The sequence below is a fragment of the Myotis lucifugus genome, unplaced genomic scaffold (genome assembly GCF_000147115.1).
Source record: "Myotis lucifugus unplaced genomic scaffold, Myoluc2.0 scaffold_367, whole genome shotgun sequence".
Classification (NCBI taxonomy): Eukaryota; Metazoa; Chordata; class Mammalia; order Chiroptera; family Vespertilionidae; genus Myotis; species Myotis lucifugus.
Window position 1 is genome coordinate 563,341 of NW_005871415.1, and position 23,319 is coordinate 586,659.

General features: G+C 42.2%; 1 protein-coding gene across 1 annotated transcript in view; it reads right to left on the reverse strand.

The window, feature by feature from the left end:
- Positions 1–23,319, reverse strand: part of PROM1 (prominin 1) — a 73,716-nt gene that overhangs the window by 46,760 nt on the left and 3,637 nt on the right. Inside the window, exons 2-3 of the mRNA XM_023765014.1 lie at positions 10,963–11,018; positions 4,947–5,152 (exon numbers count right to left, since the gene is read on the reverse strand). Coding sequence (XP_023620782.1) covers positions 4,947–5,152; positions 10,963–11,018 — 262 coding nt within the window. The remainder of the gene's footprint in view (positions 1–4,946; positions 5,153–10,962; positions 11,019–23,319) is intronic.

A 23,319-nucleotide genomic window follows, 5' to 3' on the forward strand; every position in this document is an offset into this window, starting at 1 on the left:
GCAGGCACATCCCCAGTGGGGAGTGTGCAGGAGGCAGCTGATCGATGTTTCTCCCTCATCGATGTTTCTAACTCTCTATCCCTCTCCCTTCCTCTCTGTATCAATAAAATATAGTTTTTTAAAAAAAACTGTTAAGTTTGTAACCATTCAAAATAGAAGGTAAGAATAGAACAAAGTCTTGATAGAACAAAGTTTTGCAAATAATGGACAAACTTTGGGGAGAAAATCCTGATGCAGAATATCAATACCCTGAGTCTGCACCAAAAGCAAAGTCTCCGGCTTTATGCATTCATATATTCACAGGTAGGGAGGCCAGGTGACTGTGTTTGCATTGAAAGTTCCGTGTCCCCAGGGACCTCTCAGTCTTGGGAACATGGAGACAGTCATTCACCCAGTTTATAGTCATCATTCATTCCAAGGAGCATCCGTTCATCATCGGTCTCACTTAAAACATTTCCCCATAGCAGTATCACATTAGTTAGTTTCCCAAACTATTCCAAAAAAAAAAGTCTGTAATGCACAATATTCAACAATATTTCTCAGGTTTACCGAGTCCCAGTGGAATGTGCACTAGAGTAGAAACACAAGATTTTGCCACTATTATTACCCGTAACTCGTACTGTGTGAGCTAGAGAAAGCCACTCTCCTTCTGTGAGCTTCAGTTGGTATCACAAAATTGAAAACTAGAGAAGTACTTGTCAAGCCATGGGGAGAGGGGTACTGGATGTCTATGAATTTTATTTTTAAGTGTGGGTTTGTGCTGATGGTAATCCATCTATCTATCTATCTATCTATCTATCTATCTATCTATCTATCTTTGGTGCCATTTGGAATGACCACCTTATAATCCATTGCTGTCAATCTCAAGTCTGCATTGGTATTTATGAGGCCTACTTCATACCATAGCAATAATAGTTAAGTGGTGCACTCATGTCAAATAGTCAAATGACCCAAAATAATGACTTTGGAGCAGCGTGGTCAGAAGGGGAAAACAAGTTGAGTCATAACAATGTATTTGGAGCTTTATTTATCGTGCCAAATTCCAAGCATCCATGACAAGTCAGGGTCGTCACCTACATACACCTGCCCACGACATGGTTTCCGACTGGGGCCCTTGCTGTCTCTCCCCAGCATGTCCGAATTATTTGTCATTCATCATGCTCCAGACCCATCGTGCCATAGAGGAAGTCAAAGTGGACTTGAGAAACAGCAGCAAGTCCAAGTCCTCTTGGCTTTCACTGGCTCCCCACCCCCATGGAACCTGGAACTCCCAGAGGGCTCTCCTGAAATTCTGATGGTCTGTTTCTCACTTCATACTCTATTTTGTCTTTCTTTTTACCTGTGCTTAATTTCTCTAAAAAGAGATGAAAACTGCTTCTTTGTCAATTTTGCATAACCCGGGGGCCTCTGACCTGTGGTGGGTTCTCTGTGAAGGTGCTTTTAGAGACTTTGTTTCATTTGGTCCATTTAGAAGATTAGCCATAGGTCTGGAGTGTCCAAGTCAGAAACTGTCTTTGATCCTTTATTGAATAAACGCCTTTACTTACAAGATCATCAATCAGTAAAATGAGTTGCAATATGACACTGAATTTTAATGCAGCATGCAGTATTTCAAAAGACCCACATTTCTGCTGATCAATTATGGGTCCAATTAAAATGAAAGCATTGGTCATTTTTTAAAAACTGTACTAAACAGAATTCTGGAATAGAATTCAGCAACTGTCAAAGCTGATTTTTAGACCCATGCCACATTGTAAATTTTATTTGTAAATTAAGCATGGAAAATTCAGATGCCTACCTGGGCAGGCAGGAAGCAGGAAGGCAAGGAGTGTGGCAGAGACCTATGGGAGCTAAAGGTGGAAGGTGGGGGTGGGGCAGATGCTCTGTGGCCCTAGCAAGTGCCCCCAAGATGGCAGACCAGTACTGCCAGATCTTCCCCCAAATCTGGAAATCTGCATTCTTATGTAAAAATCTCCCATTTTAAATATTAGCAACTATTCAAAGAAACAAGAAACTTTAAATACCAGGAAAAACAACTGGTTTCCATTTGTAATCTCTAATTTGAAACTTCTATCTAAACACAAAAGCTATCAAAACATGTACTTTTTATGCAGTACAATAAAATCTCTTGAAATGTTTAACAGAAGATAAACATATTACTTTTATGGCAAATTAGCATTATATCTTCTGTATTTTGTAATGGACAGACCGATTTTGTCACATATACACTTAAAAGTAAATATGAAAAATGAACTTTGGAAAATGGCCATCTTCCTGAAAAGTGACTGGGATTCCATTTTCACCAGGGTAATTGGCAAGAGCTGACTTATCACACTCAGAAACCTAGACATGTGCTGGAGAAATACAGGCCTCGGTGCTCCTTTTGGTTGTCTATAACCTTTCTTGAAATTCGGAAAAATGCAGTGGCGACAAGTACAAGGGAAAGAAAGAAGGGGAAACTTGGCTTTGTCCGCCGCGAGGCACATCTGCTTCAACAGTTTGCAGTGAGAGGTGGAAATTCCATCTCTGGCTGGTGGTCACACAGACTGACGTAAACACATGTCAGTGTGTGTGGAATTGTAGATGCACAGCTGCCTTGGTGAAAACCCACACACAGGGAGAAGCTCACCACATATAGTCCATATTACTAGGGGTGCCTTCTCCTTGACACCTATCCCTTTCTCAATTAAAAAAGAAAAAAATACCGAATTTTTTTTAATAAAAAAAAAAAAGGGTGGATGAAAAATTAGAGCACTCAAGACTAATTTACACACCAACTCCATTTTTAATTGTGACACTTCCTATAGAGACACAAATAGAATTGAACTTCATAAAAGGCAAGTGGTTTCTGAATTTTTAAAAAAATCACATATAAAGATCAATTATCAGCAATACCCGTCTCTCTGAGGCCATGTAGGCCTGCGGCTAACAGCTGCTTCTCTGTCCTTTTCTGCCTCCTGCTTTTGTTTACCTGCCTTCCCTCTTATCTCATCTTCTGCTGTTGGAACATACTTTCCTCCCTTCCTACCTAATCACAATGCAGAAAGCTGTGTGTTCCCCTGGTCTCCGCACTTCTGGGATAACTTTGATTACTTATGGTTAACACATAGCTATTATTCAACTCATGGTGTTGAAGAGACTTGCAAACGAATAGGGGTTTTCAAACGGAAGACATCAAAATAGCTTTTTCTAGATTTAATCATTCAAGGTAAAGAAGTTTACACTTCCAGTCTGTACTTTATTAAACAAACCTATCTCAAATACTACTTTTCTATTTATAATTCATATATAAATTCAATGTGTGCTGTGAGATAAAAGTTTTAAAAATGTCACATAGCCTCAAGTAATTGGGGCTCCTTGGAATCTCGTTTCTCAAACTTAATTCGTCCCAGAAGGCTGTTCAAGAAGCAATTTGTTTGAACTCTGAATCATTTCTTCCCCCCATTAGAAATAATGTAAATTGAATTAATCCTTTCCAGACCCCCAAATGACTCTCTGTTTTAACCTTTCTTATATACAGTACATGACTAATGTACTGTTTAAGCTATAAATATATACTTCTTTTCTGAAATTGATTGAACCACCCCCTACTAGCCTTAACTGAATTTTTCATATATCACTGTCTCCAAAATACTATCACACTATCACCTGCTAACGGCTGTTCTTTTATTCAATCAACAACAGTTTTTCTACCTATTCAATTGCCTGGAATTATTGTTTTGTGAGCACTTTCATACCCTTAGCAACATTAGCACTCTTGATGGCCTCTTTATGTTTTAAAATTGTGCTAATCATGGATTAGCAAAAAAAAAGCATTCTCTCCTTTGTTTTTAAACAAACATGAAGGGGTTGTCAGGTTGAAAGCTGAGGTTTTGGTTGACAACCAAGACATTTTTTCTGTGAACAACTTGGTCGAGAACCGAATTGTTCGAGATGTTTGATTGTACTTCATTTCTGTGGCTGGCAGTCTGGTCGAATGAATGAGGAAATGTGGAAAGATGAAGAATATCACAACCAGGGAAGGCAGGGGCCAGTGTCATAGAGCACATTCCTCAGTTGAGGAATCTGATTTAAACTCTTAACAAAATGTCACCATCCTAAAATAAAAGCAGGATACTTCAGATCTGCTAGTCAGTTTGAAAACTTTCAGCAGTACAAGCCACAGAAAAAACATCCTAAATTGGGACGTGTGCTCCAGACTTCAAGAGAGGGGAGAGGCTTAATTGCAAATTCAAGAAACTATAGTGTTAGAAAGTTCATTCCATTCTCCAATATTCTCCAATTGCAAAACTCAGGCACCGTGCCCATCCTTTAAGATCTCCTTGGACATACAAATCAACTAGCAAATACTTGCTCTGCCGTCCTGCAGGCTGCCCGTCCCCAATAGCTATTTAAGAGAAGGGAGATGGCTCAGTGGTTGAGCATGGACCTAAGAACCAGGAGGTCACAGTTCGATTCCCAGTCAGGGCACGTGCCTGGTTTATGGGCTCAATTCCCAGTAGGAAGCGTGCAGGGCAGGAGGCAGCCAACCCATGATTCTCTCTCATCATTGATGTTTCTCTCTCTCTCTCTCCTCCACTCTTCCTCTCTGAAATCAATAAAAATGTTGTTTTAAGAGAACAGGGTGTGTGAGGGGGAGCCATCTTTCTAGGAGGTAAATGCTTCCTGCAGTCTAAGGTTCACTAGAATGTCTTCAAAGTGAAGAAACATGGAAGGGCTGGCTGAGCACGTAGGTTAGGGCAGCTTGATGACAAGGCTAGCTGCTGGTCACAGTGACATCTTTCTGAGCCATCCTGGACAAACATTTTTGTTCTCTCTCTTCTGTTTTTGGAGGGTTTTGTTGTTGTCGTTTCATTTTAAACTAACTCACGGGCTTAACAGGTAAAACACGAGACAGTCCTCCTCCACCCAAAACCCAGGCAGCTGCGGCCAGAGATTCTACTTGCCTCATAAGCACACAGAGGACCAGGAGGGTGAGGGCGTAGTATTTCCTCCGGAAGGGCCCGTCCCTCATCTGTCGCTGGTGCATTTCTCCGCCGCATCTGTTGAAGCAGCGGCACAGACCGAAGCAGAGCCCTGCCAGCGGCATGAGGATGACAAAGAGCAGTCCCAGGACGGCCCAGAAAATAATCCCGATCTCATACTGGACAACCTGCAAGTCAAACAGAAGAATCAGCATGTGCCGGAACCCAGAACAAGGGGAACAGCCCCCCCGAGAACACGATTCATTTTCTTTAACCTGTTTGACACTCTGAGCACATATTCCCACTTTGAAACTCCTCTTGAAACAGAGGCAGCAGAGATTTGAGCGACGCGAACACGAGGTCAGCCGTTTCTATCCTCTTTCAACTCCTGAGAAAACGTCCAAATACAGGGTCAAGTTGTAAACGGTTTTATTTCAACCCCAGACATATTGTTTTTAAGTGGTGTACCAATGTTGGCAGAAGTGCTTGCGTAATGAAGACATATAGGGTGTTTTTTAACCAGAAAAATAGGACCAGTGGAAGTCATCGAGGATTCAATGCAGTTGGATTGAATCAATTAATGTCAAGTTCATGGTCAGTTACAAAAGAATCTGGAATACACTGAAATTTAGAAAACAGGATCAGACTTTCTGAGCCAGATGTGGCCACTCAGTTTCCCCACCCACACACTGGGAATAACATACTTTGTATGGTCATTGTGACCATGGCGGGTAACGTAGGAGTAGCAATAACGTGCCAAGTACAGTACCAGGCACGGGGTGGACACCTACTAAGTGGCACTGAGAGCCAGTGAACCTGGGCACGGCTGCCTGGGTCTCAGACAGTTACTAGATGCCTAGATGCTTAGCAACTGGCACAAATTCTAGATACAAGCATGTGACCAAACTATGTTTCCATAATCGCTCCTGATTTTATGCTAGGAGACATAAAAATTTGTGCAACTGCATCACGAAACTTCATCTCATTCCAACTCATATGCAGTTACGTTTTCCATAAAACAAGACATTTTTGAAGAATGGCAGAAAATTATAGGTTGGCAGTTTGCAACGAAGGGGCCAGCTAGCCACTTAGCAACAGATTCTAGAGCCAAGCTGAGCCAAGTGAATGAAACATAAGTGTTGGTCCCAGGAGCTAACGTGATGTTTTTAGAGAGAAGGCTGAGCTTGGAGTCAGAAGACGGGCCTTCAATCCTGGCAGGGGCGTCTGGTTCCCTGAACTGGAAAGCGTTACAGTAGCTCTGACCCCATAGCACAGTGTGAGGGACACACAGTTAATGGTTTAACCGGAAAACAACTAGCCAACTGCCCAGCATGCAGCAAATACTCAACTCCTATTGGTTAACTCTGGGGGCAAATGCTTAAGAGTATTTATTAAGTCAGGGGCACATGGCACTCGAATATTATCTATTTAGATATTGAGGTTAGGATGCTAAAAGAAAAAAAAAGTGGCAAAATTTTGCCACATTCTTCAAGTACCTGGTCCTAATTAAACTAAGGCCCATGACAGGGAGTCTTCATTGGCTCCCTTGAGGATTTGCATCATTGGCCAATTGAGAAACCAACCCTAAACTCTTATTTATACATTTTGCTATAGTTTCTCAGCAAATATTCTAAATTACTTACTATTTTTCAAGGAATTTATAATCCTTTCTGAGTCTTAAGAAACACTGAACCCAAACCCAGGGGAGAAAGTGAATTGACATGTTTTAAATATCCTCTCCTTAGCTCCAAACACAAATTTTATCTTTGATACACAAGCTTTCCTATGTTACTAAATATTAGGTCGGACAGCATAAGGACAGATGTCATTTCATGGGCCTCGATGACGTGCTGAAACACCAGGATCTCTGGGGCGCTTTGTGAACTGCCTTGAAGGGAAGATCGGGATCTGAATTTGCCAAGATGGGTCACTTTTCTCCCCTGAACTACTACAACCGAAGGACGATTAAAGACGATGACAGAGACCAAAGTGAAACCAATCATCTAAAGACCATTACGGTGGACATGACAGTGAAGGAGAGGAAGTTCTGGAAAAAGCAATACATTGACCCAACTCGCTGGCTTTAGACAGAGCAATGGGGACGAGCAGACGAGGACTTTACCTGCAGAGTCAACACCACGCTTTCTGGCTGTGGAGGCCACAGCAGTGGAGTTTGTGGGAGGCGGAGGCAGCGTGCATCAAGAAAACAGAAAAAGTTGCGTGAGAGGTCAGCCGCAGAGAAAAGTCGGGTGAGAGAAAGACCAACACAAGGCAGACATAGAAACCTTGAGTGCTTGTTGGAGGCAGAGTGCTTTGGTAGAATCAAGTTCTGGAACTTACATTTGAATCACGTTTGGATTTCTGGGAAGGTTTTGAATAGGTACACTGATCAGGTATGGAGAGGGGGCTGGGAAGGAAAGATGCAATTGCTTAACACGCTACCCATGTGGCCTTCGTGAAATAGAGAAGTGGCAGCTGCCTAGAGCCCCGGAGCCAAGGGCACCACCTCCCAAAGTATCCTTTCTAAAATAAAAACCCGGTGGTATCATTGCCTCGCCTAATAGCATCCCATGGGCCTCACCGTGTTTAAGTCAGACTTCTTAAGGTGGCCCAATAGGGTTACCCCTGGCTTCACGGCCCCATTCGCCCCGACCGCTGCAGTCTCCAGAAAGCACCTGCTCTCTCCCCTTCCTCACTCTAACTCCCTCATGTTGCCTCCTTGTCCAGAATATCATTCCCATTATGCTTCCCCCCAAAACTCAACATCCTTTGTTGTATGCTCCTCCTCGTCGAGATAGACTGGGATTGCTGCCCATCCTCCTTCATGCTGCCTCGGAGTCCTTTACTTGCCCTTTCACAGCACTCACTCCTCTTGGGGTGACTGGCTGTACGCTCGGGGGCATGGAGAACAGTGACAGCCACACTTGCCATCCTCTCCCCAGTGCCCAGCCCGGGACCTGGCATACAAGAGTTGCCTGTTCAGAATCAGATAAATGATGAGTTGAGGGACTAGGAGCCACTGCCTAAGACCAATGATTTCTAAACGGTGGCCCAGAGACAGGGACTGGTCAGCGATGAAGGTGGACCAACCCTCAGGGAAGTCAAAAAATAAAGATGTAATGAGTTTCCCATAAAGCAAAATTCACTCACTTTATAAGACTATCTTTTTTTGGGGGGGGGGGATGGAAGAGGCGAAATGTGTATAAAAGGAAACAAAAGTTATTATGGTTGACTTAATAAATGTCCTTATGTGGCAAAATGAAATTAGGTGGCTCTAGGTCATTCCCCAGATTACTTTTTGAAACTGTCTGGTCCAAGAAATCCAAGTATAGAAACTATTGTTTTAGATGGCAGATTTCCACAGGTGGGAGAGAAGAATGTGATGGTATTAACTTGTAAATGAGATATCCAAAATGTTGGCCTGGGCAGTTCAGATACCTTTGCCTCCAGGGTCACATGGGGCATGCTGAATGACCTCAGCCTGGCTTCCTGGGTGGGGGCCCTCCCCCCAGGCTTGATTCCTCCCAAACTCACTACCACGGGCACCCCACAGGGCATGTTAAACACTGACTTCAGGCTCCTCCCCTGAAGAGGGTGTCAGGAAATTCGGGGAAGAGCAGGAACCTTTAAAATGGCCCTGGTAGTGGCTGTGAGTAGGAAACCGGCTGTTGGCGCCCATGTTGGGCTGCAGACAGGCAGCACAGCCTATGAGCTACACCAGGCAGCTGATTGTTCGTATTTCATTCCCTCCCTCCCCCGACGTCAGCCTGTCTGTCATGTCTGATGGGGCACCAGCAAACCCCACTGGGGAGTGGGGTGCCTTTCCACCTTCTCCCTGCCATGCTGGTTGTCATGCATGTACGAGGGTATCATCATAGCGATGCCATGGTTTGCAGCTCAGCCCTGCCACTGCGTGTCTGCATTTTCCTATTTTACACGGTTACTGCAAAGACAACCTGAGAAACAGTGAGGAGCAACATGCTTTCTGCATCACTCTGTTCTAAGTGCTTTGCATGTACCAGTTTGTGCACGTTAAGTGGGTTAGGTCACATGGAGCACAGACCAGAGCCTGTCAGTGTAATGCTCAATCAGTAACAATAAGAAGTAGTAATCAATGCACACCAGCATTGCTGTCATGCCCGAGCTCCAGCGAGCCTCAGATGATGATCCGGTCAAGGGCTTTCTCTGCACAGCTTTCTACCCATTCTTGCACCGCCTTCTGCGATACCTAGAAGATGCTTTCCTCATTTGGAAAGGAGAGCATGTTCCTATAGGCAGTGCATCATCACGCTATAAGTTGCTCCTGAAAACAACATGGGTTTGAACAGAACAGGTCTGCTCATACCCAGATTTTTTCAATAAATATGCAAAGTATTGTAATATATTTTTTCTTCCCTATGACTTTTTAATAACACTTTTTCTAGCTTCCTTTATTGTAAGAACACAGTACACAATACATATAACATACAGAACATGTGTTACTCAATTGCTTATGTTATCGGTAAAGCCAACAGTGGGCTATGGGGAATAGAGTGAAGGTACATATAGTCGAGCTGTGAAATCAAGTAGGTTGAGGTATGAGGAAGTGATGCTATTTTTTTGCTGTAAGTAGCCTGGGAACTTAAACGTTTGAACTTTCAAGCCCAGTATCAATGTCTAGATATACAGTGGAACCTCATTTCTTGAACTTAATCTCTTCCAGAAGGCTGTTTGAGAAGCGATTTGTTCAAAAACAGAATCATTTTTTTCCCATTAGAAATAATGTAAATTGACTTAATCTGTTCCAGACCCTCAAATGATTCTGTTTCAACCTTTCTTATATACAGTACATGTCTAACTTATCAATAAACACTTCTTTTCTTAAATTTATGTAACCACTCCCTACTAACCTTAAAGAAATTTTTCACATATCGCTCGCTACCTCCTAAATGCTATCACCAGTTAACTGCTTTTCCTTTATCCAAATCAACAACAGTTTTTCTATCTATTCAATCGCCTGTGATTGCTGGTTTTTTTGTTTGTTTTGTTTTTGTGATTGCTGCTTTTGTGAGCACTTTCACACCCTTAACAACATTCGCACTCTTGATGGCCTCTTTATGTTTTAAAATTGTGCTAACCACCAGCAACAAAAGCATTCTTTCTTTGTTTGTAGGAAAGACGCTTTTTGTCATGCTGAGCTATCAGCATGGAAGGGTTGTCAGGTTGAAAACTGAAATTTTGGTCAACAACCAAGACTTTTTTTCCTGTGAACAACTTGGTTGAGAACCGAATTGTTTGAGATGGGAGACATTCAAGAAAGGAGGTTAGACTGTACATCAAATCTCTGGCTACCCCCTGAAGGGCTAAGGCGAGAATGTCCACGTATCCAGACCCCTTGACATCCAGCATCCAGACCACCGTGTCACGGAGAAGATCATGACCTCAGACCAACCCAGAGGCCAAGGACACAGGGTTAGTCTCAAGAACGTGACTCTCCTGTAACTCTGACCGTGGCTCTCTCCTTTGGAACACTTCTGGGGTTTGCTAGCTGTGTTCAGTCTGCAGACTCTAAGACCCATGAATACATCTTTGTCATTTATTTCTAGCAAAACCTCCAGGCTCTTTTTGAGTCTCTTCAACAGCTATTGGTAATTAAGGATTTAGGGAGTCAAAAGCTATACCCGAATTTTGACTACATGGGGATTGGCACCCCAACCCCCACATTGCTCAAGGAACTTCTCCTCGGTTAGCTAAGGAAGTAGCCTACTACTGTCTTTACGGAAATTTTAGTTTTTAAATAACATACAATTTGAAAGGTGAAGGTTTCTTTCAACGCTCCTTTTGTCATTTTTGCTGTAGTTCAAATGAGATTTATAAGGTGCCCCAATATTCCACAAAAGTTCATCAAAAAGGGTTTCTAAATTCAGATTACATAACCAGTTGCTTAAAGATTTACTTTTCAAGTCAGTCAAAATTTTTTCATACTTATTTTAATAACAAATACATCAATAAAAATTACCTTCCCATAATCCATTGAGAGTTCAAACTTCTTTTGTAGTATTTCTCTTACAATATCTGGGGGGGCGGAGGGGAAGAGACAGAACAGTAGCAAGATTAATTTTTCAATAAAAGTATAAAATGTATATTTATAGAATAAAAGTCTATATATATCCACAAATTATTGTACCTCTCTATATTAGTGTATTCTTAGAATGTTATTCCTATTTCTTAGTGCAGGTAAATAATTGAGCTGATGAGGCTCTTAACCATAGCAAAGACTGAAGGGCACATACAGTTGACTTACTACTTTGCCAGTGGCAGAGTAGAGAGCTGCTATTTTTAAGAGTTTTCAGTTTCTCACAACACACCTTAATATTTATCAGCAAACCACAAATACTTTATTAAAAGTCACTGATAAAATGTTACACAGATTCTTCATTATTTGGAACCACAAGTGCAATTCCTTTTCTAATAATTTCATATATATAATATTTTACAAATGAAAGGCTTCTTGTCATGAACCTCACACAAGAGTTCCAAATCACATGAGACATCCTTCCCATCTCATCTCCAAACACTGCATAGGACCCCGGAAATTTCAGTTACGCAAAACTGGACTTTTCCATGCACGTTCAATTTGGGCTAAATTCTCACATAGGTTAAGAGCCACTTCTTCTAATTCACCAATCTAGTAATTATGCACAACTGGCCCTGGCTGGTGTGACTCAGTGGTTAGAGTGCTGGCCTGTACACCGAAGGGTCGCAGGATTGATTCCCGGTCAAGGGCATGTACCTAAGTTGCAGGTTCCATCCTTGTCCCCTGCCAATGGGGCAAGTGCAGGAGGCAATCAATTGATGTGTCTCTCCTCTCTTTCTCTCCCTCCCGCTTGTCCCCTCCTCTCCACTCTCTCTGAAAATCAATGGGAAATTACTAATATATTTCACTAAGTCAAACAAATTTGGAAATTTCTGGTTATTTGGATAATTTGACTTAGTTTACCTTTTATCAAAAAAAATGTTTAAGGAGCCAACTCATTGCATGAAACTGTTTAAATCTGATCGAATCAGCCCAGTACGTGTGATCAGCTCTGATAGCTGAGAAGTTAATTGAAAAAGAAAAAGCAGGGAAACATGCCTTAGACCAGCGGTTCTCAACCTGTGGGTCACAACCCCTTTGGCGGTCGAATGACCCTTTCACAGGGGTCGCCTAAGACCATCCTGCATATCAGATATTTACATTACGATTCATAACAGTAGCAACATGACAGTTATGAAGTAGCAACAAAAATAATTTTATGGTTGGGTCACAACATGAGGAACTGTATTTAAAGGGCCAGAAGGTTGAGAACCACTGCCTTAGACATTTTATTTTAACTTAAGGCATAACAATCAATACACATCTCCATCATTTGAAGAGAAGCTTGGGTCCTTTTTTGAGAATAGAGGTGAGTTAAAATGGCATCTATGGTAAAAGAAAGCTCCTCAGTTATTTAAAGGCCGACTTGGGCCAACCACCCCATCTCCAAGACACAAGCTTAAGGTTGATGAAAATGGTGTCATCGCTGACAAAGTCACACCACCTACACACAGCATGGGTATTTCAGAGAAAGCACTGGGTGATCATAGAGCCTCCCTCAAGGTACAAGGGGACCTGGCTTATTTGATTCTTCAGTGATAGGAATGGGGAGAGGGCTAGGCTTTTCTCTAACTAAACACTCCTCCCCATCCTAATCTCCAACCATTGGGATCATTGTGTCAGTCGGGGCTCTGTAAAGAAACAGAACCAGTAAGAGACAGAGATGGAGACAAGGATAGAGCTACAGATAAGCTAGAGCTAGAGATACATATAGAAAGCTTTATTTTAAGGAGCTGTGGGGATGAAATCTTTAGGGCAGGCTGGCCGGCTGGAAACTCAGGCAGGAGTTGATGCTACAGTCTTGAGGCCGAATTTCCCCTTCTGCCGGAAATCTCAGTTTTTTCTCTTAAGACCTTCAGCTGATTGGATGATGCCCACTCAGTATAAAAAGCAATGTCCTTCACTTCAAGTCGACTAATTAGAGGTGTCAGCCACATCTACAAAATACTCCCACAGCAACACCTGGATTAGAGTTTCATTAACTCGTTGGGAACTACAGCCTGGCCAGGTGGACAGAGATCTCACCAGCGCTCCACCAAGGCTGGCATTGTTCCCCGCAGAACAGGGATGCCCTAGCCTTTCCAGTGGTACATTAAACATCCGACAAAATCTGATTTTCTTATAGCTCTAAGTCCTCAATTCAGTCTGATTTTAAAGTTGGCATACTTTTATTTTTTTTAAGTCTCATTTATCATCATTTAAAAAATAATTAAACCCTCAAGCATAGTCAGTCTTAAATAATCTACATACATAGACCAGTGGTAAGTATCTTCTATTTTTCTTATAGGCTATGTCTTTATGTTTAGATTCTATCTGAGAACATAATGTGATTTTAACTAAATAAAAAACACCAAAAATAACTTGGCCTTGGGAAAAAAATCTAAAAAGCAGTAGAGCAAAATGTAAACATAGGTTACCTTTGGGTGGAGAACACACCCTTTTTTACTTGTTTCTGTGCACTTTGCATTAACACATACTACTTATAAAATGGAAATAAGTATTTATTTCCATTTTTAATTTTTTGAGGAAACTCCATACTGTTTTCCATAATGGTTGCATTCCCACCAGCAGTGTACTAGGGTTCCCTTTTCTCCACATCCTTGCTAGCATTTGTCATTTGTTGAAGAATCATATCTTTTGATTAATAACTCTACCCAGGGAAAAGAATTCTAAATGCATGACTAGCCCTACAGAGAAACTGGAAATAAAAATAGGGAGCAATGAGTCCGTTTCCATGTGATTCCATCTATTCCGTGGTGAACTATGAGGTCACTGGCTGGTGGAGGAGGGTTCAGGGTAGAAGTTTGAGAAGAGAAAGAATGCAAGTAAGAAGTTGAAACAACCCGGCCAGTGTGGCTCAGTGATTGAGCATTGACCTATGAACCAGGAGGTCACAGTTTCATTCCCATCTGGACAGATGCCCGGGTTGCAGGCTCAATCCCCAGTAGGGGATGTGCAGGAGGCAGCCAATCAGTGATTCTCTCTTCATCATTGATGTTTCTATCTCCCTCTCCCTTCCTCTCTGAAATCAATAAAAAAAAATTTTTTTTAAAGAATGAAATACTTTTTTTTAAAGAAGTGGAAATGGAGATTGATTGAGAAACAGGTCAGAACTGCCAGGAGCGTGAGCGTCCTGGATCTGTGGATACACGTCTAAAGCGAGTCCGTGGGCACCACAGCAATCTTTTCTAGGCGCGTTCAGTTGCTCCGAGATAGAAATGAGAAAATGGGGCAAGGAGGTTTGGGATTTTGCCAGAAGAAAATCAGTGAGAAAGGAGGGCAAGGCGATGTTTATAACAGAGACTGTGGGTGCTGACAGAGTGAAGATGAGGGGGTGCTGTGAGTGAGATCGGGGACACTGAGTTGGAGAAGAACAGGCTAGGAGGCTGTTCCATCTGAGGAGGAAACCTATGCAGAGACTCGAAGATACGAAGGAGCCAGCCGCCCACTGAGAGGATGCAGACCATAAAGAAGGAAGGCACAGCACGTGCAAAGGCACCAGGGTCAGGAAGGAGCATCGAGAGATTCTAGGAGCTAAAAGGCCTTGTGACTGCAGCGCAGTGAGCACATGGAGTGTACCCAAGAGTATCCACCAATGTACACAACAATAGTGAGTGAGCATTGCACTGTCCCAGGCTCTGGAGACATGGTATTGAGGAGGACAAGAAAGTACAGCCCCACCTTTCAAGATGTTTAGAGTCCAATAAGCAAGACAAATATTTACTATAATGCCACAAGATGTGCTACAAAGAAAAAATGAAGTAAGGTAAGGGAGTGGGGACAGGGGTCCTGAATTAGACAGTGTGGCCAGAGACGCTCTCTCTGAGATGACACTTGAGCAAAGGAGTCAAATGACATGAAAAGCCATGCAGAAGGGTTCATGCTAAGGGTCTGAGGCAGGACATCATGTGACATGTTCCAGGAAGAGCAGGGAGGCCAGCTGGTGTCACTGTTATGGTTGTTAGGAGACTACTATGTATACCCCTCCGCATCGTCTGTGAAAGTTAAGGGGCCACTGCAATGGTCCAGGTGATGGGCAGCCTCAGCTAAGGACAGTACTGACCGAGAGAAGTGGGCAGATTTGATAGACACCTCCCGGTAGAACATCTGGATTTACCTGCGAGCAAAGTGGTCTTTAAGAAGACTGGTCTGCTCCCTGTCATTGCAATGCAATACTGGGAGACACTCATTTCTGAAGTCGCTATTAACTTCAATTTCAGAGTAGATGTTCCTTTCCACTCAGCTTTATTTCTGTCACACCAGTTATATGTGCAATGGCTCTTTACAGAAATGCAATTCCCTGCAACGCAGGCATCCTGGGCATCCATTCATTTTGCACCACCCTAGACTTGGCCGCATTAAGCACAGCACACCACAATCGATCTCCTTCTTGGAAGCCTGCTGTCCAAATCTCATTAGGCTGAGTTTCTGGGTCAGCCAGTTGCCAAGAGGGTATTAAAACACATACAACCTCCTCCTCCCCGGGATTCAAGGCGATTTACTTCTGATCAGGTTTGGAGAGAGCCTTCGTCTCAATTAATAAACATGTCCTATTGAATCAGTGATGCCATCCATTTAAAATATGTTAAAATGATAATCCAGGAACTTATAGATTCCCACAGGAGGCCACAGATGGTAAAGAAATGCCACACACCAGTAAACAGTTGTTTCACCACCTTCTGGCTCGAGTGTTGACTAAGAGGCTTGTTCCCCACAGAGTTACTAAACAGAAGCCTGTGTCTGCAGCTGCTCTCTGTAAACCAGGCGCCCCTCCTGTCCTTGCAAGGCTGCGGAGACTTCTTTCCCCTGGACTGCTGCCCTGGGAGTCCTCTCCCTCCCCCTCCTCTCATTCTAAATTCGTTCTTTTTCCAATCCCACCCAATACAAATTTGGCTTTTAGGATGTTTATATGTTTTAATGTATTTTTATTGATTTCAGAGAGGAAGGGAGAGGGAGAGAGAGATAGAAACATCAATGATGAGAGAGAATCATCGGCTGCCTCCTGCACACTCCACAGTGGGGATCGAGCCCGTAACCCGGGCATGTGCCCTGACCAGGTTGGAACCGTGACCTCCTGGTTCATAGGTCAATGCTCAACCACTGAGACATGCCAGCCGGGCTTAAATTTTATTCCTATTCTACCTACGCTAACAGGGATATGTATAAAATTAAGATAACATGGATAAGAAGAAAGAAAAAAGAGAAGCAAGCCCACGGACAGAAGACGGAACTCCTGTGCTCCATGCAGGGACTACCTGGCCCTTGGCTCCATCCCCACAGTGTTGGCTTTTGCAGCAAAAGAACACAGGAAGCAAGGGGCCATTCTGTGCCCGCTGCTTAGAGGGGAAGCCAGGGTTCTAAAATTTTCCGGAAGCCATTTAGAATTAACTGCTCAGGCCGATGGCCCAGGAAAAATGTCAAGACTAGAAACAAGGGTTTTTCCACGTGCTCTCACCAAAAGGAAACTCTGAGACATAACCAACAACTGTTTCAACAACATTCTAAAACAGTAGCTGAGGGAACATTTTGCAATTCCAGAAAGCAAGGGGGAGGGCTGGGGAGGTGGGCTCCTTGGGAATCACCCCAGGTGTGCTGCTCCCAGCTGAGGAGAGAGCCAGAGGATGCATTCGGACCATGCAGCTGGAGACTGGGAAGTGTTAAACAAACGAACTATAACAGCTCACGCTTAATCTTTGTCATTCAATCCTTTCCAAAAGGTAACATTTACTCAGTTGACAGTAGTCCAACTGGGTAAAACAAAATAGAAAGTATAAACTATTAGAAAACACCACATTTCAAAATCTACAGGATACAGCCAAACTGTTCTCAAAAGAAATTTTATACACTTAAATGCATTTATTAGGAAATGAAGATAAAAATGGGTACTGGAAATATTGGGGGGAACACTTCGTAAAGTATATGATTGTCTAATTATACTGTATACTTGACCAATACAAAATAAAATAAAAAATAGAAATCACCTGATATTTCTGAGATAAATACTATCTGTCATCAAAAATTCTTTCTTATTACATTCTGGGACTTAAATTCACAAAAGCCCTGGGAAGAGAAGTCCACCAATAAATTATAAGCCAAACTCTTAATGATAAAAAATTGAGGGAGATGTAATCAAATGTTTAACTCTAAAAGTTACAAAAGAAAATGAAATAGACTTTCAGGTTAGAAGGGAAGAACTACTAAAGATAGATTGAACAAAATGAACATAAGTTTTCGTTAAAAAGCACGTTAGCAGCCGGTAAAGGCCAGCCCTTAATCCTGGAACTCATTCCTGTTCCCGTGGGGAAAACTTATTTATAAAACAAGCAGTACAATGTCTGGAAAGGCACCTTGGAAATGGTCTAAGAGTCACTGAGCAACACCTGGACTAAACCTTTCTATCAAAAGCTTCCAATCTTTCCACTTGATTCTCTTCCTGGACTCCTAGGAAGTAGAAGAATTTACAAAGCATGTCCCACGAGGTGCACTGTCCAGTCCCACTACAAGGCGTTGTGCAATAGCCTAGTGTAAGGAGTATACATGACAGGAGAATGATGCTGAAATCAGACAGGTCTGAATTCAAATCCCTGCTCTGCCCACGCAAGCTGTGTGGCCCTGGCTAAGGGAGCTCGCCTCTCTGAGCCTCCGTTTCCATGTAGATAATACAGAGATGATGCCCACCTCACAAAACACTGGGCAACACTCAGATATCTGTGCATTGCTATTGTAGGACTAAACTGGTTCAGTCCCTATGGAGTGCAACGAGGCAAGAGCTGTTAAAAGTGCAAATTCACAAAATTATAAACTGACCCGGCAATGCTATTTTTACGAATTTATCCTACATACAGACTTGCAAATGTGTGACATTACTGAAGTTCCTTATAACAGTGCTCGTGACAGAAAAATGGTGAATGCTAGTTAACAAGTAATGAACTACTATGCAGCAACAAAAAAATAAAAGCTCGAGGAAGTTCTTTATGTACTAATATAAAATAAGGACCAACGTGTATGTTTAAAAAGAAAGTCACGCGTCAAATAAAATAGACAACATATTGTCATTTGTGGAGAAAAGACCACATACACATATTTGCTTGTAGAAAATATGTCTGAAGAGACACAGACCCACGAATGCACACAGGAAACCTAAAAACCGTGGTTGGGTGTCTGAGAGTCAGGAAGGGAACGGAGTGTCACACTGCATACCATTCTGTACTTTTAAGTTCTGAGTGATGCAAGCATGGCACCTCCTCAAGGAATAAGTGTTTTAAATTTGGTGAGCTACTTTAACAAATCCAAGTGGAAAATACCAATAATTCAACTGAAAAATAAGCGAAGACAAGAACAGGAAGTTTCTTTAAAAAAAAGAAAGAAATCCAAATGGAAGAAGGGTGTGACTCACTTGTGATTAAAGACACACAAATTAAAACATGACATTTTTTTTCCTGTGACATGTCAACACTAAAATTCTTAATCACCAGCATTGGGAAAAAGTGTGGGAAAACAAGTATTTCATGCTTTAATACTGGGACTGCAAATTGGTGCACAAATCAGACAGCAATTTTGTAAATCAATCAAAACTCTGCAGGCACACACCACTTGCCACAGTAATTCCTTTTCTAGGGTCCCTCCTATTGGTTGAACTTGCCCAACTATGCAAAGCTATGCATTCAAGAGTGGTCATTGTAATAATGTTTGGGGGAAAAAAAACACAAAAAAACTGGAAACCCAAATACCCACCAATATACCAGTGAAGTGCATTGTTTTATCAATGGAGCAATGCTTAGCAGTAACCAAGATGAGGGAAAAGAGCTAAAATGCCATTGCTAGGGAATGGGGATAAACACAATGGGGCTTACTCAGACAAAGGAACATCAGAGAGCAGTTAAAATGAATGGGTTAGAAACTCTGGGTTTCAATATGGGTAGAAACCAAAAACATAACAGTGAGTTAAAAAACAAAACAAAACAAAACAAAAACAGACACAAAACAGTGCTCTCTCTTTATATAGTGAGTACATGAAAACGTGCATGAGAGAACCCGAGCTTCTGTGGATCAGGGAAGGAGGGATGGAGGGAAGACAGGAGAGAAACCGGAGCAGGAACGTGGGAATGGGGATTCCAATTTCGCCACTAAGGTTTTCTTTCTTTTATTTAAAGCAACTCACTACATGTTCATTCTGGGAGAATAAATACACTATGGGTGGTTGATGTATTTTTTTCTCTGTACTTCTCTGCATTTTGTGAAACTAAAGAGAAATAAAATGGATGTCAAGAATAATCTATCATATATGTTAGGTTTTAAAAGCAAGGGGCAGAAGAGCATGTCAAATTATTCCTTTTGGGGGGGAAGTGTGTGTGTGTGTGTGTGTGTGTGTGTGTGTGTGTGTGTATAAAACATTTGTGGATGTTCATTCCCCAGAACCTAGAACAGAGCCTGGCACTTGGAAAGCACACGCTAAACATCCACTGAATGAATGAGTGAACAAATGGCTACATGAAAACCTTGTTAGCAATCATTACCTTTCAATGTTTCAATGTGATTTGCCTTTTATGTACATGTATTGCTTTCATATTTTAAAAAATTTTAAAACGTAGTTATCTTTATAACTATTGAGATGATTTGAATTTAATTCAACACTTAGTCCTTCTCAGTTGAGGCATCCCCAGGAGCCCTGGTCCCCCTTCCTGTGAGCCCACCAGACGGTCCTCACCTCACAGCTGTTCCTGCCCCTGAGCCCCTCACAGATACTTCATTACTGTGGAGTCCAGGAATCTTGTTGGCTAAAATATTATAAGCTTGAATTTTTCCATGAAAGTAAAAAAAAAATCAACAATCTTGGAAATAAAGTCTCAAGTCTTGGAAACATAAATAGCTATCACAAAATCCATACACTTTTAATTCTACGGGAGAAATGGAGCCGCCCATGGCAACTCCCCAGATGTAAAGTGAAGGGTGTAACACGAAGCATTGGGATTTGAAGAAAGCAGAGATGCTCTGACAGCTGACAACAGGGAAATTAAAAGTAATTGCAAACCTGCAGTGAGGGAAGTTTTAGAAGAAAATGTAAAAGCAGAGCAACACCCTCTGGAAAGGCTAATGGCCCTGAGGGTGTTACTATTTTGGTAGCTCAGTGGTAGCATCGTGAGGCCTGTATTTCAGGAAAGTACACACAGCGAATACTCAACCTTTGTTGAGTGAATAGAGGGAGAAATTTGGTGGAGTGGGAGAGTTAATCTCTATAAAAATTCAAAAATACTACAACTAAAGCCAGCAACTACGAAGGATCTCGGATGTGCCAGGCACGGCTGGCACCAGTAAGTTTATAAGCTGAGACTGCAAACTATTGCAAGGCAGTGTGAAGCATGCAGAAGTCAACTATATAAATGAAACTGAAATGGTACAGACAAAACAATGAGATGAGGGACCAGGCTTCCAAAGTATGTGTCACATGAGCAAAGTTTTCAGAAATAACAGTTTGCCAGGAGGAGAGTGAAGGACAAGAGGCAACAGAACAAGGAGTCTCGTCTTGAGCAAACTTAGGTCCTCACATCAGACAGGGACTGCAGTGAACAAAAACCAGGAATTGTCCATGCAAACCCCTGAAATCGCTAGTGTCCAGCAAACAGTGACACTTTTCTTTTGAGTGTTGATGAAGGTGAAGGCTACATGATACAATTGTAGAAAGGTGGAAAAAAATCATTTGTATTATTTCTTTCTCGTTTCTTTTATTCTTCAGCATACGCAGTTGAATCCATCAGTTCAATCAATGGATGACGTGACTCAGGTATATAAATGTACAGCAGATACTCTACTTTCCAGCTGATCAGGTTACCTGGCCATCAGTTCCTTCCCTACAAGACATGGCTGCACACAGTCCCTAATGGGATGTGCCCTTGGCCGTCTATATGTGTTTTCTGTTCATTGTACACTTAATGGATGGATTCGCTTGCTGGATCTGCCCTAACTGAGTACCACAAATGGAGAGGCTTAACCAACAGAAATGTATTGTCTCATAATTCTGGGGGCACGAAGGCCAAGATCGACATGTTGACAGAGCCATGCTCCTGCTGAAGGCCCCAGGGAGGGAACAGTTCTGGGTCTCTCCTAACTTCTCTTAGTTCCTTGGCTTGTGGCAGCATAACTCCACTGTTGCCATGGCATTCTGTGGGTGCTGTCTCCAAATTCCCTCTTTTAAGAGGACACTAGTCATATCAGATTAGGGGCCCACCCTACGCCAATATGATCTCATCTTAACTAATTGAATTTGCAACAATTCTATCTCCAAATATGGTCGCGTTCAAAGGTACTGGGGGTTAGGATTTCAATATGAGAATTTCAGGGAGGGAAGAGGAACAATTCAACCCATAACTCTGGGTTTGCTCCCAGGCTTCTTCCTGCCTCTTTATGTATAATAAGTAATTAAATCTTACATAAACTGAAGAAATAAGAACATAAAAAGAATGAGCATTAAAAACGACATCAAATGGTCTATTAAGACTTAATAAAAGCCAGTCAATTGGATGAGATTACATGTGGGTAAACTGTAAAAGCCCGGGGAGAAAGCAACAGACTACACATCTAGAACACTGAGCTCCAAGTGTTCCGCGCATTTCAAAGAAAGCAAAACAAACAAGCCAAAATTAGAGAGGATGCATTTTGGGTGGGTGCTGTTTGTATCAGAAACATTAATCATAAAACTTCAAACAATTAACTCATAATAAAAATAATTTTAAGCCCTTGGCCCTACATCAAAAGATTGGTGAAAGAATGCCTTAGCGTCCTTGCTAAAAACCTGCTTGTTTTTGGTCAACATCCTTATGGGAACCAACTTGGAGAGATGCCCACAATATCATGTTAAGTGAAAGACTCAACTTATAGAATATGCAAACTATCCCACTTTTTCTGAAGAGTTTCAATATATTTGAAAACATGTTTGCAAATGATTGTGAAAGGATTAGGCCTGTTATGAATGAATGAATGAATGAATGAATGAATGGTTTTGTGGGCTGAATCGTGACTCCCAAAATGATGTGTCGAAGTCCTGAGCCTGGGAACCTGGGACTGTGACCTGATTTGGAAAAGGGGTCTTTGCAGATGTAATTAAGTGAAGGATCTTGAAATCATTCTGGATGGAGGGAACACCCTAAACCCAATGACGGCTGTCCCTATAAGAGAAAGGCAGGGGGAGATGTGAGCCAGGGACGCAGACGATGGCCCTGTGAAGACAGGCAGAGACCAAAACTCCTGGAGCCACCGGAGGCTGGGAGAAGCAAGGAAGGATTCTCCCCAGGAGCCCTCAGAGGGAGCATGGCCCTTCCAATAAACTTGACCCTGGACTCTGGCCCTTGGAACTGTGATCATTTGTTTGTGATCACCCAGTTTGTGATCATTTGTTATGGCAGCCCTAGGAAGACAATACAGGGAGGGTCAAATACAAGACCAGTGCTTTAACCACTGAGCATGGAGCCTGCAGTCAAAGTAATACTTCTTCTTTAATCCATGTGATCACCAAGACCTGAGGTTAATTTAGAGCAGTGGTTCTCAACCTGTGGGTCACGACCCCTTTGGCAGTCGAACGACCCTTTCACAGGGGTCGCCTAAGACCATCCTGCATATCAGATATTTACATTACGATTCATAACAGTAGCAACATTACAGTTATGAAGTAGCAACAAAAGTAATTTTATGCTTGGGTCATAACATGAGGAACTATATTTAAAGGGCCAGAAGGTTGAGAACCACTGATTTAGAGGCTTTTAAATGAATATCTATTGTATTCATTCATATTTTATTTAACAAACACTAATATAGCACTTTGTATATATCAGATGCTGTTGTAATTTTTCCATAAAAATATTTATTTAAATATTATGATGACCAAAGAAATACTATTATTATTATTATTATTTCCAGTTTAGAGAGAGAAAACTAAGAGTTTAAGTAACTTGCCCAAGGTCACAGAGCTAGCAACATCAGAGCCAGGATTCAAACCCAGGCAGCTCTTCCCCACTGCCCGGTGTTAGGCTCACTTCCGAATCTAGCCCCAGCCAAGCAGAGGGTGCGCACCAGGCCTGCCTGGAGCCATCTCTCCTGGTTCTGTCCATCCTTTATGGTTCTGACCCAGAACTGCCCTGTGCAGCTACTTTCTAGCTACTTCTCCAGGTGCAGATTTTAGGACTTCTCTCCACTCAACCCCAGAGGACAAGCAAAACTTAATACCATGTGGACTTCACCCAGCTGCTG